Source organism: Aedes albopictus, chromosome 2 (genome assembly GCF_035046485.1).
Source record: "Aedes albopictus strain Foshan chromosome 2, AalbF5, whole genome shotgun sequence".
Lineage (NCBI taxonomy): Eukaryota > Metazoa > Arthropoda > Insecta > Diptera > Culicidae > Aedes > Aedes albopictus.
In genome coordinates this window covers 430,930,508-430,945,194 of record NC_085137.1, presented here as the reverse complement: position 1 = coordinate 430,945,194, position 14,687 = coordinate 430,930,508, and the positions used below count along the sequence as shown (strand labels likewise).

At 37.9% G+C, this 14,687-nt stretch overlaps 1 protein-coding gene across 1 annotated transcript; it reads right to left on the bottom strand.

Annotated features, from left to right (window-relative positions):
- Positions 1 to 1,136: 1,136 nt before the first annotated feature.
- LOC109414739 (cuticle protein) lies at positions 1,137 to 13,347 on the bottom strand. Its single transcript, XM_029871677.2, has 2 exons — positions 13,193 to 13,347; positions 1,137 to 2,239 (listed from the first exon to the last, which is right to left on the bottom strand). The coding sequence occupies exons 1-2, from the start codon at positions 13,208 to 13,210 to the stop codon at positions 1,685 to 1,687; spliced, it is 573 nt and encodes a 190-aa protein (XP_029727537.1). The 5' UTR covers positions 13,211 to 13,347; the 3' UTR covers positions 1,137 to 1,684.
- Positions 13,348 to 14,687: the final 1,340 nt, after the last annotated feature.

Below are 14,687 nucleotides of genomic sequence, written 5' to 3'. Positions count from 1 at the left end.
GCTTTTTGCGTCATATCATTGCAGAAACGGAGAATTGATTTTCTCACCATACAAAAATTCAGTTCATTACTACAAATCTAGTACTACACCGAACGTGCCCCATTCCTTCGAAATACTCTTGAACGCCCTCAGACGCGCCAACTTGGTCAAATTATAGGGGGGGGGGGGTCAAAGCCTGGTTTTTCAGATTTTTTGTATGGTAAAATTTGAAAATCGTCAAATATTGCCCCCCCTAAGTTGGCGCCTATGAACGTCCTTAAAAGCCTCCTGAAACCTTCCTGAAACACTTTGAAATGCATTGAAATGCCCCCATCAAAACGGTATTGAAATCCTCGTAATCAATTTAAAACTCCTCTGAAATCCCTTTGTAGCAAATGTGGAAATAAATCACTTTAAAAGCTTTGGGGTGAAATTTAATTTTGCTTATAAACAATCGAATTACCTAGTTGAACGAGTTTTGACGCGTTATTCGGCTTTAGAAGCACAAAATTAAGCGGAGAAGGCAATTTTCCAAGCAATTTTCTATTCTTTCCGATGTATTGTACGCGGATTTGCTAACTGAACATGACGAATCGTAACCTTCGTTCCTGAAATCGTCCATCGAATCATCGTTCGATTGAAGAGCGAGACAGCTCAGTTTGGCAGCTTGACACCACCGGTTTGATAAATTTAATGTGGGAGCAACACATCATCATCATTGAAATTTCGAAAGCAGTTTTTTCATTCAAATCAAACATGTTTACGATGAAAACTTTTTTTTCGCATTCCATTGTCCATCTGAAATACAGTGAATAAATTTCCATCATCAACATGCCTTCGAAATTTCAATAAAGCTTTCATCGTGTTCATTAAAATTTCGGAGGCAGTTTTCTGGTTCCAAACACAAATGTTGGTAATGACTACTTCTTCACCCTTAAAAACAAATTGAAAAATAATTTTAAAAGATTAAATGTCGGCTGAATAATTCTAATGAGTTGAAGATATTCTCAGTAAAATTGTCGTTTGAGTAATATTGTAACAACTTAATTCAACAACATTTTAACAAAATTCAAAACTCAATTTACTGTTGTTTGGAAAATGTTAACAAAAGCGTTTCAAATGTATTGCAAAATATTGTAAAAAAAATCAAACACCAATTTAAAAATTCATTATTCGCTTCGTTTATTTTTGTGGAGCACTCCGGGCTCTCTTTTCGTTTTTTTAAAAGTCTTAATTCTACAATCCTACACTCAAGCTAGTAACAAACTAATCAACAATGAATGTATTTTATTCGGGTTTCGAATTCGAGGTTATTTTCGGCTTGAAATTCAAATTTGTTATTGATATCATATTTTCGACTGTCGTGGCCATTGGAGGGTGGCTGTGCGAGTACACCGAACTAGTCGGGTTCTTGTTACTGATTCGGGAAAACTTGAATAATTATCACATTCTGGGCATTACGAGCGGATTGGATCCATCAGTTAAGTATTCTGGGAACTTTTATCCCCAATAGAAAACTAAAGCATAGCCATTCGCAGTGAAGTAGTATTCTAAAATCATCTGGTGCTTTGCTTGTCGGTTTTGGTTAAAAAGGCTCGACTAGACGTTTTTAAAAAGTGACGATTCTTAAAACTAAGTAGAGTATTTCACGGGCGAGGAAGTGAACTGAAACGTTCTAAAAGACTAAAATCGCTAACGGTGGAAATCAATGGTAATACTCTTCGCCACCCTCTTCGCCACCGTAGGACGCTTCACCGCCTTCGTAGGTCTGCTCTTCGTGGCCACCGTACGAAGCTGGTTCCTCGTGATGGTGTTCGTGCGCCCTGGCGGCCTGTTCCTGGGCTTCGTGCGCCAGTTTGGCCAGCTCTTCCTCGTGCAGTGGTTTTCCATCGATCAACACTTCAGCGTGAAATCCCGAGTGCTTGTTGGCGGTGTACTTGACGACTCGCAGCTTGCCATCCGGCTGCTGGACCGTGTACTCGCCGTGCAGTTCGTCCTCATGGCGGTGTTCCTTGCGGTTCTGCGAGACCTTGCTCTTGGGGTCTTCCACTCCGTACTCGAACTGGTAGTCCGGCTTGGCCACGTAATCGATCGTGTGCCCGTGGCCGTGCTTGTCGGCGATGTGGACCTCGTGAGCGGGGCCGCTGACTGGGCCGCTGAACTTGGCGTACGAGAATCCCGGCTGGTGGTGCTCGTGGTGATCCTCTTCGACGCCGTACTCGGCCGCGGCCAGCGACAGCAGGGTAGCGCAGATGATGGTCTGTGAGGAAAACGAACAAAAGACAAATGTTGGTGTAATTGTTGAAAATAGAAATTTGAAACAGCGCCGTTCGCCAATAGTTGAACACTATCCGGATGTTGAACAGTCTCTGAAAGTCTAATTAGGAAGCATCCACAAATGACGTAGAAATTTTTGGACGATTTTCGACACCCCTCCCCCCTTGTAGCCATTTTCCTGTACCTAATGCATTGAATCTTCTTCGAATCATTATAAATGTAGAATGTGGAAAACCCGCGAAGATAATTACGTCGCATTACAATTAAACTTTACGTACCCCACCCCCGAAAACTCATTTTCAAAATGCTGGCATTTCCTCACTTTTCATTCGATTTTGTTTTTGAAGTCGTCCTCGATCAATCATACCTGCGGAACCTGTTCCAGGTGTTCTCCACCCAATCTTTCGAAATCATGAAATACGTCGCTCGGCATGTTTTGGTTGCAAACCAGAAATGTTCCCGATGACACCCCCGTGGAACCTGTGCTATATGTTCCGGGGTGGCCATATTAGATGATACATACTTCAGTCTATCGTTTTTGACTCAGTCATTCGAAATCATGAAATACGTCGCACGGCATGTTCAGGTTGAAAACCAGAAGTGTCCCCAATGATGCCCCGCGGAACCTGTCACTAGAATCCGAATGGGCCAACTTATTCAAATCTGGTTATAGCAGTTGTGTTTCACTATTCGCAACAAAAATTTCGCTGAAAATCGATGGTTCAAACACAACAACACACGAAATAATCCCTTTTAGCCACTTTGACAACCCGCTGACCCCAGCACAATCCGGAATATCGCCGGAATGGTTCCGGATATTGCATGGCCACTTGAGTATAATAAACTAGCATCAATTAATGCTCAATTGAGGGCGACTTTAAAAAAAACCGAAAGAAAATTAATGAAATGTTGCCGGGGGTCGGGTACGTGAAGGTTAAATAAACCTCGAACAGCTACCATCTGTCTGAAAAACATTACGGAAGACACTAACACTATATCTAACAAAGCATTTGATCTACAAACTAGGGTGTCTGTACCAGCTATCGCACTACTTAAGAAAAACTATTTTTACAAAAATAAGAAGAAGACCGTCGAATGTCATCGATATGTCAAATGATAGATTAGTTTTCAAACTTTACAAGAAAAATACAAAAACGGGTCCAAAACTACTTTTAGTATTTATTACGGCGTGTGCCAATGATAGGAACCCTGTACCAGGTATGGATTCATTTGTTAATTTGTGTTCCACTTCGCACTATGTACATGCATTCCTTATGGGATTAGCCATAACTGGTACACTATGGCGAAATAGGGTGCAAGGAAGCCAAAAATTTAAGGAAAATGATTTATAATTTGAGCAAATTGTGAAGTTTGAATGATTGCAATCATCTTTTGTGAACGTTATTTGTTATTCACAATTTTTTTTTCTTGTTGATTTGCATCGTTAGAGGTTGAAAATCGACTATGGCGAATTTGAGGTACTATAGCTATAACTGGTGCACTAAGCTTAGATGTCTTTAGCCGTAACGGGACACCATTTGCGAAACACTGTTTTCACGCAAGCGTAACGCTGCGCTCCCAAAACTAAATCAATAATGTTTCCAAAACTATACATTTCTCAGTAAAACTCACTTCGGCAATCTTGTTCACATCAATCCAAAGAAGAAATGTCCAGAAGACTCTATTATTCAAAACCTCATAACAGAGCTGATATACGCATTTCAGTTTGAAAATTTTAAAAATAAGATTTCTGCGATGGTGTCCCATTACGAAATGTAACATGTTATATAAAGTAAATTGGAACCAAAACCCCATAGAACAAGTATTGCATTAGCAAGTACAAATAATAAGCTTGTTATAAAACCTGTTAAACCATATGGTTATGAACATTATATTGGATTGCAGACGTCATTTGTTCACGAAAGTTAGTTCCTTGCGGTATCCCGTTACGCTGGAATGTGTCATATGTCACTGTTGTGGACGACCCCTTATAATAGGTTTTTCTGATATATTTTTTTCTATGGATAAGATCTTTCGAGTGTTCTACAAAGTTGTTCTTTGTGATAGAATACGTCTGTTTTTTCGTCGTACTGGAATAACGCTCCAAGTGGAATAGCGCCTGTATCTCAACTTTCCAAAAATTTCAGAAAGACTCCCTGGAGGAGTTTTTGGTGAAATTCTCTTTATTTTAGAATGATTATAATACTCCTCCAGAAATTATAACTGTAATCTCTCATGCAATTTCAGCTAAGATTCCTGCGTACAAAAAAATGCTGTGATTTTTCTAGCCATTTTTTAGAAATTTCCTGCTGTGATTCCTCCAGTGATTTCTACGAGGATTCCTACAGAAATTTTTTTTTAGTATTTACACAGTAATTTATGCCGCAAATCCACTTGATTTTCCTTCAGGAACTTTTGCTAGGATTACTCAAAGAATGCTTCTGCCATTCATTCAGAAATTTCTGAAAGAATCCATCAAGTGGTCTTGCTGGAATTCCTGCTGATAATCTACCAAAAAATCTTGGTTGACTCCTAAGAGCAATTTCTGAAGAAATCTCAGCTGATAGTGTTTGAAAATTTCCAGCAAGAATTCCTGAAAAAATACTAGATATTACTAGCAAGAACTTCAGGTGATGTTGCAAGAGAAATTCCTAAAGGTATCCTTGAAAAATCTCTGGAGAAATCACAAATGGAATTCCTATAGGAACCCTTGGAGGAATTACAGGCAGCATATGTAAAGAAATCCTTGGAGAAACCTCTGGGCAATCTCAGCAAGAATTTTGAGAGAAAGTCCATCATTGATTTGTGGAGAAATTCCAAGAGGATTTCTCAAAAGACTTCTCCTTGGATTCCTCCAAAAGTTTATTTTTGCATTTTTCTGTGCATTTCTCCAAGAATTCATTCAGAGCCTTTTTTTACGAAAAAAAACTCTACAATGCCCAGCCCACAGGTATTTCTACAGAAGTTACTTTTGTAATTTTTACAGGTTTTTTTTTCAAAAAATTCCTCTACAAATTTCACTTAAAATTTCGCCAAAAAATGCATGCTAGGTTTAATCCACGAATTCCTCAAGTTCTTCCTCTAGTAATACCTCTTGGAATTTATCCAAGAATTCTTGTGGGATTACCTCTAGACATTCTTGTTGGGATTCATTGAATTATTATTGATAGGATCCAGCAGGGATGGGAACACTCACTTGCAAAGAGTAACACTCACTTGCTATTTGCTCAGCTCAGAAGCGTGAGATCAAGAAACGATATATGGACGACTTTTGCATTGTGGTTTTGTCTAAAACTTTGCCGAATAGAGTAGGGGTCGCACACGCATACCAAAGTCGTGACAGAGTTGTAAAAGCGACTCTCCACGAGGTGAGTGTAATTTACATTCACCTCGTGGAAAGTTGTCTTCGCAGCTCCCTCACGACTTCGGTATGCGTGTGCGACCCCTACTCTATTCAGCAAAGTTTTAGACAAAACCACAATGCAAAAGTCGTCCATACATCGTTTCTTGATTGCACGCTTCTGAGCTGAGAAAATAGCAAGTGAGTGTAACTCTTTGCAAGTGAGTGTTCCCATCCTTGGGATCCAGCAACCACTACTGTAACTTTTCTATAGGTTCCTCCAGAAATTCACCCAGAGATTTTTTTCAGGAATTCCTTCAGATTTTCTCTTGCGCTTCTTCCAAGAATGTATCTGGGGATTGTTTCAGGAATTCCTCTCCGTTTTCTTATTGAAAATCCTCTACAGATTCCTTTGAGAAATTATATTGAAATTGCTTCAGAATTCTTGAGAAATTCGTAGTGGGAAACCTCTTGGAAGTCTTGCTGGGATTCCTCAAGCAATTAATTATGGAAACTAGTTAGCAATTCATGGAGCAATTACTGCAAAAATAGCATCTGGAAATGCTTGTAAAATCTCAGCAAAAATGCTTGGAGAAATCCTGGTAGGAGTTCCTGAAGGAATCACAGCAAGAATACATGATATTCCGAGAGGATTTTGATAAACTGTAGAATATTTCTTAAAGCGACATTCTTTCCCGAGGGATGAGACCTGGCAGAAATTTCTAGCATAATCTCATCAGGCATTCCGAGAGGAATTCTAAGAAGATTTCTCAGAAAATTCTCCAGCAATTTTTGTAGTGATGACTGCTGGGGTTCCTGTGAAGATCCCTCTAAAGATCCCTCCGGGATTTCTTGCTGGAATTCTTCTCCAAGGATTCCTCTATGAATCCCTCTTGCAATACATCCAGTAAACAGCAGGAATTCCAAAAATAGCTTCTGAAAACTTCAAACCTCATTTACTCGGAAGTAGATTTTTGTCACTTACAGCCCTTTGCTTCTAACCTCCTCAACTCTTGTGTGAGTCCTTGCAGAAATTTATGGAAGAATCCCAAAACCTCTGAATGAATCACAGGAGGAATTTCTGAGAGAGTCCATGGAGAAATCCCTTCAAATGTCTCTATGAGAATCCCAATGGAGGAATCCCAGCAGATTTTCTTAGAGGATTTTTGAGAGCAAAATCAGCATGTATGCCTGGAGAAATTCCTGAAGGAACCCTTCAAGCTATTTCTTCAGCAATCGCCACAGGAATCGCCTAGAGAAGCTCATCAGGTATTCCTGGAGGCATTCCTCTTGGAATTTCCCCAAGGAGTTTTAAACATATTATTATACATATTCCTTCTGTGATATCTTCAAAGACTCCTCCAGAGATATCGCCAAGGTATTCTATAGAAATTCTTTTTGAGATTCATTTATAGATTTCTTCAAGGATTCCTTAAGATTTTTTAAGTGTCCCTACCAGTAGAAATTCCAACTAGAATTTCTCCAGGGATTTACTCAATAACTTGAAAATGAGTACAGATATCGCAAATCTAATCACATTTTTGGTCCTTTAGGGTTCTGAAATCACCGGTTGTATTTTTTAGCGTATTTTTTTAGTCGAAAAAAAAATTCATGTTTTTTTAGTCCCATACATTTTTTACAACTTTAGACCCTTTGAGGGACCACTTTGCCTTGATATACGGACTTCAAATTTTGACACGATCAATTCTGAGCTAAAATGATCATTTTCCAACAACAAACTTATAACATTTCCAATTTTTGCAAAATAAGGGACGGCCTACCCGGGTAGAGCGAAATGGCAAATGAAGGGCAAATTTTACCATTAAAATAGAATGTTTGAATGGCAAAATTTGCTATTAGTTTGTTTGAAATAAGAGTTAAAATAACAAAAATAATAACAAAATTTCTATGGCATAACAACTAAAGAATAACTGATTTTATCATTGTAATAACAAAATAATAGCAAAAAGAATGTCAAAATAATAACATATTTCAATATGATGGTAAATTATGTTATTGTTTTGATACTGTGACAGGATAGTATGATAGTAACATTTGTTATTATTATGTTATTATACTTTTTAATAATAACTCGTCAATAACAAGTTTTACAATGATAGCATATTTTGTTATTTATATGTCATCCTGAGCTATTCACAAAAAACTAAAGAATTGCAAATTTAGATATGATGACAAAATATGTCATTCTTTAGTTATTGGTTTGTTATTCACCTCTACCCGGGTAGTGGCTAGCTGCTCCTTTTTTTACTCGTTCTTCGGAACAAACACGAGAAAGAGAAGGATGAAAGAGGTGGAACTTGCTCTCTCTTCCATTCCTCTGTTTCTCATGTTATAAACAGAGTATGAATGAGAAATAAGAAAAATAAGTCGGAGCTAGTGGCTGTAATTGCGTCCCAAGCAACACACATGTCATAATAGAGTTACGACAGCGCAAGTTTTGGTTGTATAGAAGTTTATTTTACGTAATTCTAATTGTGTTGAAATAACGTAAAATAAACTTCTATACAACCAAAACTTGCGCTGTCGTAACTTTTATATAACATGTGTGTTACTTGGGGTGAGGTATTCCAGAAATAATTTCTGCAAAAATCATAGGTCAAGCATACTTCAGAATGGCTTTTTGGGATATCACAGTTGAGATGCAGGCGCTGTTCCACTTGTAGCGTTATTCCAGTACGATAAAAAAGCAAATGTGGGTGTATTCTATCACAAAGAATTGTAGAACACTCGAAAAATTCTAAAAATCCATAGAAAAAGTTCTATCAGAAAACCTATTATAAGGGGTCGTCCACAAACAATGACACATAACTCTTAAATTTGAGCAAATAAGGTATTTGTTTGTTCGAAATCTTTCCAATAATACCTTTTTCTGCAACTTTGAAGAAGACACCAATACTGTATCTTCATTTTTGAGAAATGTGAAATCCTATCGCACTTTTAGGTGGATTAATCATCAAAGTGAAAATTCCAAAATAAAGAGTTAAATATATAGAACAAGCTCTTCTAAGACATCATACCTCTAAATTCAATGTTTGAAGCCGCAAAAAAGGATTATGAATGTGAACCCCAGTCAGTGTGTAGCAGGTTCCGTCCGGAACTGGTTCTGTAGCAGTGGCATGCCCTTAGCACAGAGCGATCATTTTTTATGGCTAAATACATTTTGCAATACAAATTTCAGAACGAAAATATGTCTCAGATTCAATAAAATGGCCGAAAAATACCCTGGCAAGGCATTTCTCAATACCCTGAAAAGGGGGGGGGGGGGGGGGGGCAGGGGGGATGCCATACCCAGATATTAGAAGACCAACTAACCGCATTTAATTTAAAATTGGTTTCAATTTTTTTGATTATATTTATTTTTCTGTAGAATGCTGACTTCTAACGTCTAGAATTCTCCAAGTAGCCCAGGATGGTCAAACTTTAGAGATTCTCAATATCTAAATTAGATTCTACGTTCCAATGAAGTAGACATTGTCCAAGTTAGAGTGGATAACTGACACTGAGAAAGATGTGTCATTATTCTGAAGAGAGTCAAATTTCAAATATTTGTCGAGTTTAAATTTTTAAGCTTAATACCCTCTATGAATGAGTGTAATCAGCTTTTTACCCTTTAAATCCACAGCATTAGGCATATCCTTCGACAGATACACGTTTTTCGCTATCCACTATGACTTGGACAAGACTTGAACATGAAAAAATCTGGAATTTTATTTAACGAGGAAAGCCTTGAAAAATACTCAGGAAATTTCTTGACTACTCAGGTAAATTTGATAACGAGTGAAAAAATACTTGAAGCTTAATTCTATTTGGAATTTAACTGTTATGATTGACTGAAAGACAAATTTAGTTTCTGGAAATGATCTTAATCCATACCTAAAATATGTATCGTAGGTTTTCGGCTCTTTCAGTCTTTAAAGCAGCTTAAACGACTATTGCTTCTACATTTCGACGTTTCGGCGTATATTTCGTCTTCTTCGACGTCGAAACGTCGAAATGTAGAAGCAATAGTCGTTTAAGCTGCTTTAAAGACTGAAAGAACCGAAAACCTACGAAACACAGTGGCAATCACAGTCAAAAGCATCCAATAAATTCCCATACCTAAAATATTTTTTTCGAGGGTGTAACATAAGGAAATTTGCTGGATGAATTTCTGAACAAAAACTCCAGGAAGATTTTCAGGAATAAGCTTATTTAAATCATTAAGTTTTGACGATAACATTTCAACAGCATTTTCTGGCGCTTTTAAAAGAAGGCTGGCTAAGGTGGCACACACCTATATGAAAAGCAAAAATTTTGAAAAATGTCAAGTCTTACCTCCTGAATCAGTTGTTTTGGACTCCCAGAAGCTACGTTCAAAATTTGAGTAAAATCGATAAAGCCTAAGGGGGCGCTCAACAAGCTTGAAGTTTATATGGGAAATCTTGGCCAAATGTATGCAGTAATTTTAAGTTTTCGAATTTTGCCGCTAGGTGGCGCTGTAAGCGTTAAATATTCAAACCCTTTGGTATTTTTGTAGGTGACTATATACCAAACAACTTTGTCGCAGACCGCAAAGTGATTCAACGTCTGTGAAAAAAGTTATAACCTAGGTAAAATTAGGTGAAACATTATTGATATTTTTCCAGTACATGTAAAGGAATAATATCAATAATGAAATCTCAATACTTTGCCTCACATTGCCTAGGGTATAACTTTTTTCACAGACGTTGGATCACTTTGCGGTCTTCGACAAAGTTGTTTGGTATATAGTCACCTATAAAAATACCAAAGGGTTTGAATATTTAACGCTTACAGCGCCATTTAGCGGTAAAATTTAAAAACTTAAAATTTCTGCATACATTTGGCCAACATTTCCCATACAAACTTCAAGCTTGTTGAGCGCCCTCTTAGGCTTTATCGATTTTACTCAAATTTTGAACGTAGCTTCTGGGAGCTCAAAACAACTAATTAAGGAGGTAAGACTCGGTATTTTTCAAAATTTTTGTTTTTCATATAAGTGTGGGCCACCCTAAGGCTGGCTTACTGAGAAAAATGTTAAAGAATTTCCGGAAGAATTTCTTATCAATTCCAGGCACTCATCTTGGAGGAGTTCCTGATGTAATTTGAGAATGTTTTGTAACAAATTCTCGTGGCAACCTGAACAGAATTTCTGCCGGATTCGGTTTATAAAATTTCAAAACAATGTTCGAATATGTTCCTGATACTATTCATCATGGACTTCTTGATTTATCCAAGAATTTCATTACCTAATTTAAAATGTAACCTGCAGAATCAGTTTAATAATTAACTGCATTATTGAACAAGGAGTATTTTGTCTATCATGTAACAATTAAAATCTAAGAATCGTTCTGATGGGGTTCAAAATATAATTTTATGGTGAATATTATTTTGCTAATAAGATATCTGAATGTTTTTTTTTCAGTTTTTTTTAGAGAATTTGTTTGTTCCTCTTTTAAGGATTTTATGGTGAAAAGTCCTTTGACTTTGACCATTATTTTCAAAGAATTCTGACAAGTATCTGGGGCTATTCCTTTACTAATTTCTGTGTTTTTATTATCAGATTCCCGTACACTTGTTTTAAAGATAATATCTGTACAAATTTAGGAATTCAAAAGACATAATTTGCTCACATTTGTTGGTTTCAGATGTATACAATTTATTAACTGTGAACTGTGTTTCAAATTGAAAATATTGCAAAACTCAACCCTGAAAAATCCTGGAAAACTCAGGGAGTTTCATTTTATCTCATGAGTAGACACCCAGTTGGATCAACTTGGATAACTGACACTGATGAAGGTTACAAGTGGCCTTTTTCACTTAAAATGTATCAAATCATCGTTGAGGAATCAAATAATTTTGCAGTTGTATTTGCAGTGTTTTTAGCTACAATCGTAAATGGACTTAAATTATAAAACAAAATAGGGTGACTTTGGGTATTGTCGGTGGGTTTGTTTTCTTCATGATGAGGGGTTTTTGACAGCCAAATTGCCTGAAACTTGGTTGTATATTTCAGTTTGGTTGAGAAATATTTGAAGCCAACTTTCACAGGTCAAGGCGATGGCTGGCAACCGCCTAGGATGGAAATCTTTCAATTCGTCCCTCTGCACCACCATGGGTTCCCAGGACTGAAAAAAAAATACTTTAAGTTCAACAGGTTTAGAAATAAAGCCATAACGAAGAGAACAAAACTGTCGGAAATACGTAAGTTCTCCTATGTTCGTTTGGAAATGATAGCAAAATAATAGAAATGGACGAGAATTGAATATACTATTACTCTTATGTACAAAAATTAATCGTTTTGCTTAGAATTGATGAAGAGCATTCATTGATCTGTTGTTGAAAACAATAAAATATAATTTTGAGCTAATATTACCGTGAATTGTAATTATTCAATAATCTCTCTAAATTTGGTCTCATCACATTTTTATGCGTATTTAACATGAATTCTTAAATAATGCAAAAACACATGTGTGACAACTTCTCAAAAGAAACATGTATTTCATCACTTATACGGAACATAAGGTATTTCTTGAAAATAACATGAAAAAGAAATAGCAATAAACTGATTTCAAAAAATACATATTAAAAGTCATTCAAATGAGAGCAGATCGCCCACTATTTCGGATGTACATGACCGGAGTGGTAAACGCGGAGTTAGGTATGCAGTAAACTGAGGGTATCTGGGTTCAATTTCTGGTGCAATCTAGAACCTTTTGTATTGGAAATCTCTCTGGTTTCCTTGGACCTAGGGTATCAACGGGCTTATTGCATGATATACGACTGCAAAAATGGCTTAATCTAGAACGGAGAAGCACATTACGACTCAGTTAGGATCTCTCGCCAAAACTGAAGAAGAATATCAACTCCTTTGCCAAGGGTTGAAATATTTCCTTGGATACTGCTTTGCCTCAATTACTCGATCAATGAGTACAGCTTCTGATATAAATGTATCCCACAACGCTCTCAACAGAGCACGTTTCGGTCTTCATTTTAATGTGTGCATTACGAAACCACTTTTTTGATTTTTGACCGAAGTAGAACATATTTATATAACAACGTCTTAAAAGGTTTGTCTCTCCAACATGTCACACTGTATCTTAAATATTCAAGTAATGGTTTCCAATCATTATTTATCAGTCCATAGATTACTGCACTTATTAAGAACACCATGTAAGTTTCCAGACGAAAGTAAAACAATTAGCTTGGTGCATTCCAAAGCGTTCAGCATAGTAAATCCGTCTTGCGTAATCACTCCGGAAAACATAACTTCAAATTTTAACTCTCACTGAGTTTTTCCTTATTGCATCTTACATGGCACAAAAACCAACATCCATCGTAATAACGCCGCCCATAAAGTGGTACAAATGTGCGCATGGCATACTCTCGGCAATTATCTCGTCGCTTTTCCTCGGTATGTTCTTCTGATCCATGCTGCACCTGCATCGCTGGTAGGCAAAAAGTTTTCCCACACGGAAGTCCATTATCTTTTTCACTTTCCTCCCATCACTTAAAAGTCATTGCATTGTCATATGAACTCTCACTGGATAACGGATTCCCACTGTCACTTGCACTTACTTTAAACAGGAACGCCATTTCTTCTCCTTTTCGTGGGGGTGGCTCAGCTTGATCGGAGCGCTGACTATTGTTTCTACACCGATGGAAAACTCACGACTGTGATTTGCGTAGGCACTAACAACAATATTTATAACCGGGGGCCGCGGCCGGCATTTCTCCATCGCATCGTCGACGTCGTCGGGCCGTCATAGTGCTGCGGTGAGCCCCTCCCGCATCGTATAGTGGTAGCTATGTACAGTGGCGCCTCATAGCGGCGACGATCCGCTTCAACCACCAGCAGCCCCGTGGGTTCGGTCAATCAAACACAATACCCACGACCGACGACGGGGATGGCGTAATTTGGCGGCGGCACAAGGCGAAGGTAGGTACCTACCCGCCAAACGTAAACGCAGCCGGACCCCAGCCGGGGAGGAGCTGGGTCTGGGTCCGGGGTCCCAGGGTCCGAAACCAAATTGAAACAATGTAATCCGGGAGAAGCGCAAGCGCGCGAGAAGCAGCGTGCGAAAGGAAAATGTGCGAAAATCAAGCAAACGACGACGACGACGACGACGCGTTAGTGAGACACTATGGGCGATTTCAGCACAAGCAGAAGGACATAAGCTTTCTCGCCGCTACTTCACGCTCTGAGCACCATTTTTCTGAATTACATCCTGCAAGACCGAACCGAATCCGTTGTGTTTTAGAATCAATTTATTCCAAACAATAAAAAAAAATCAAGTGGTTTTGAATACCTGCCATATCTACATCTCATGATGATAATTCAACGCACGAGCCGTAATGAAGGCTAGGTAATAAGGATAATACTGCTTGAATATAGTTATTTATGTGACGAGTTGCAAAAAGTTGATTTTTCAGCACGAGTCGTACATTTAAATACGAAGAGTGTTGAAAAAATCGAGTTTTGCAACGAGTGCCATACAAAATTTTTTGCAATGATTTTTTTCATAATGCTACTCGTTTGAGTTGCATAATGTTCATAATGCAACTCAAATGAGTTGCATTATGAATATTATGCAACAATTTTCTATTATGCAACTCATTCCAGTTGCATTATGAACCGGTACGGAAAAGTTGGTCATTATGATACTAAAATGAGTAGTATAAAATAGAAATTATGACTTTGTCTGTGTTATGACACTGAACTGCATAAAAAAACTAAGGTTGATCGTTAAATGACGGTTTCACCAACAGTCATCACTCAGAAGGATATTTAGAACTTTTCTCATGGTTATCGACGAAACTTTATCCTGTAGCCTCTGGCTGCTCAGACGGGAAATATATGTGGGAATATTTGCTGATCACAGGGTCGTTCACTCTGAATATTAACAATTCGTTCACTGCAACGCTGATCACTTACCTGGTAAGAGCATCGGTTTGTAATCAATGAGTGGAATAGGTAGCCAACCGGTTTGTATGTAACCAAGGTGGATCAAAACAATAAAGAGGTCGAAGTCCTAAACTGACTACCCAAAGCCGAGGCTTGGATACCCCTTTA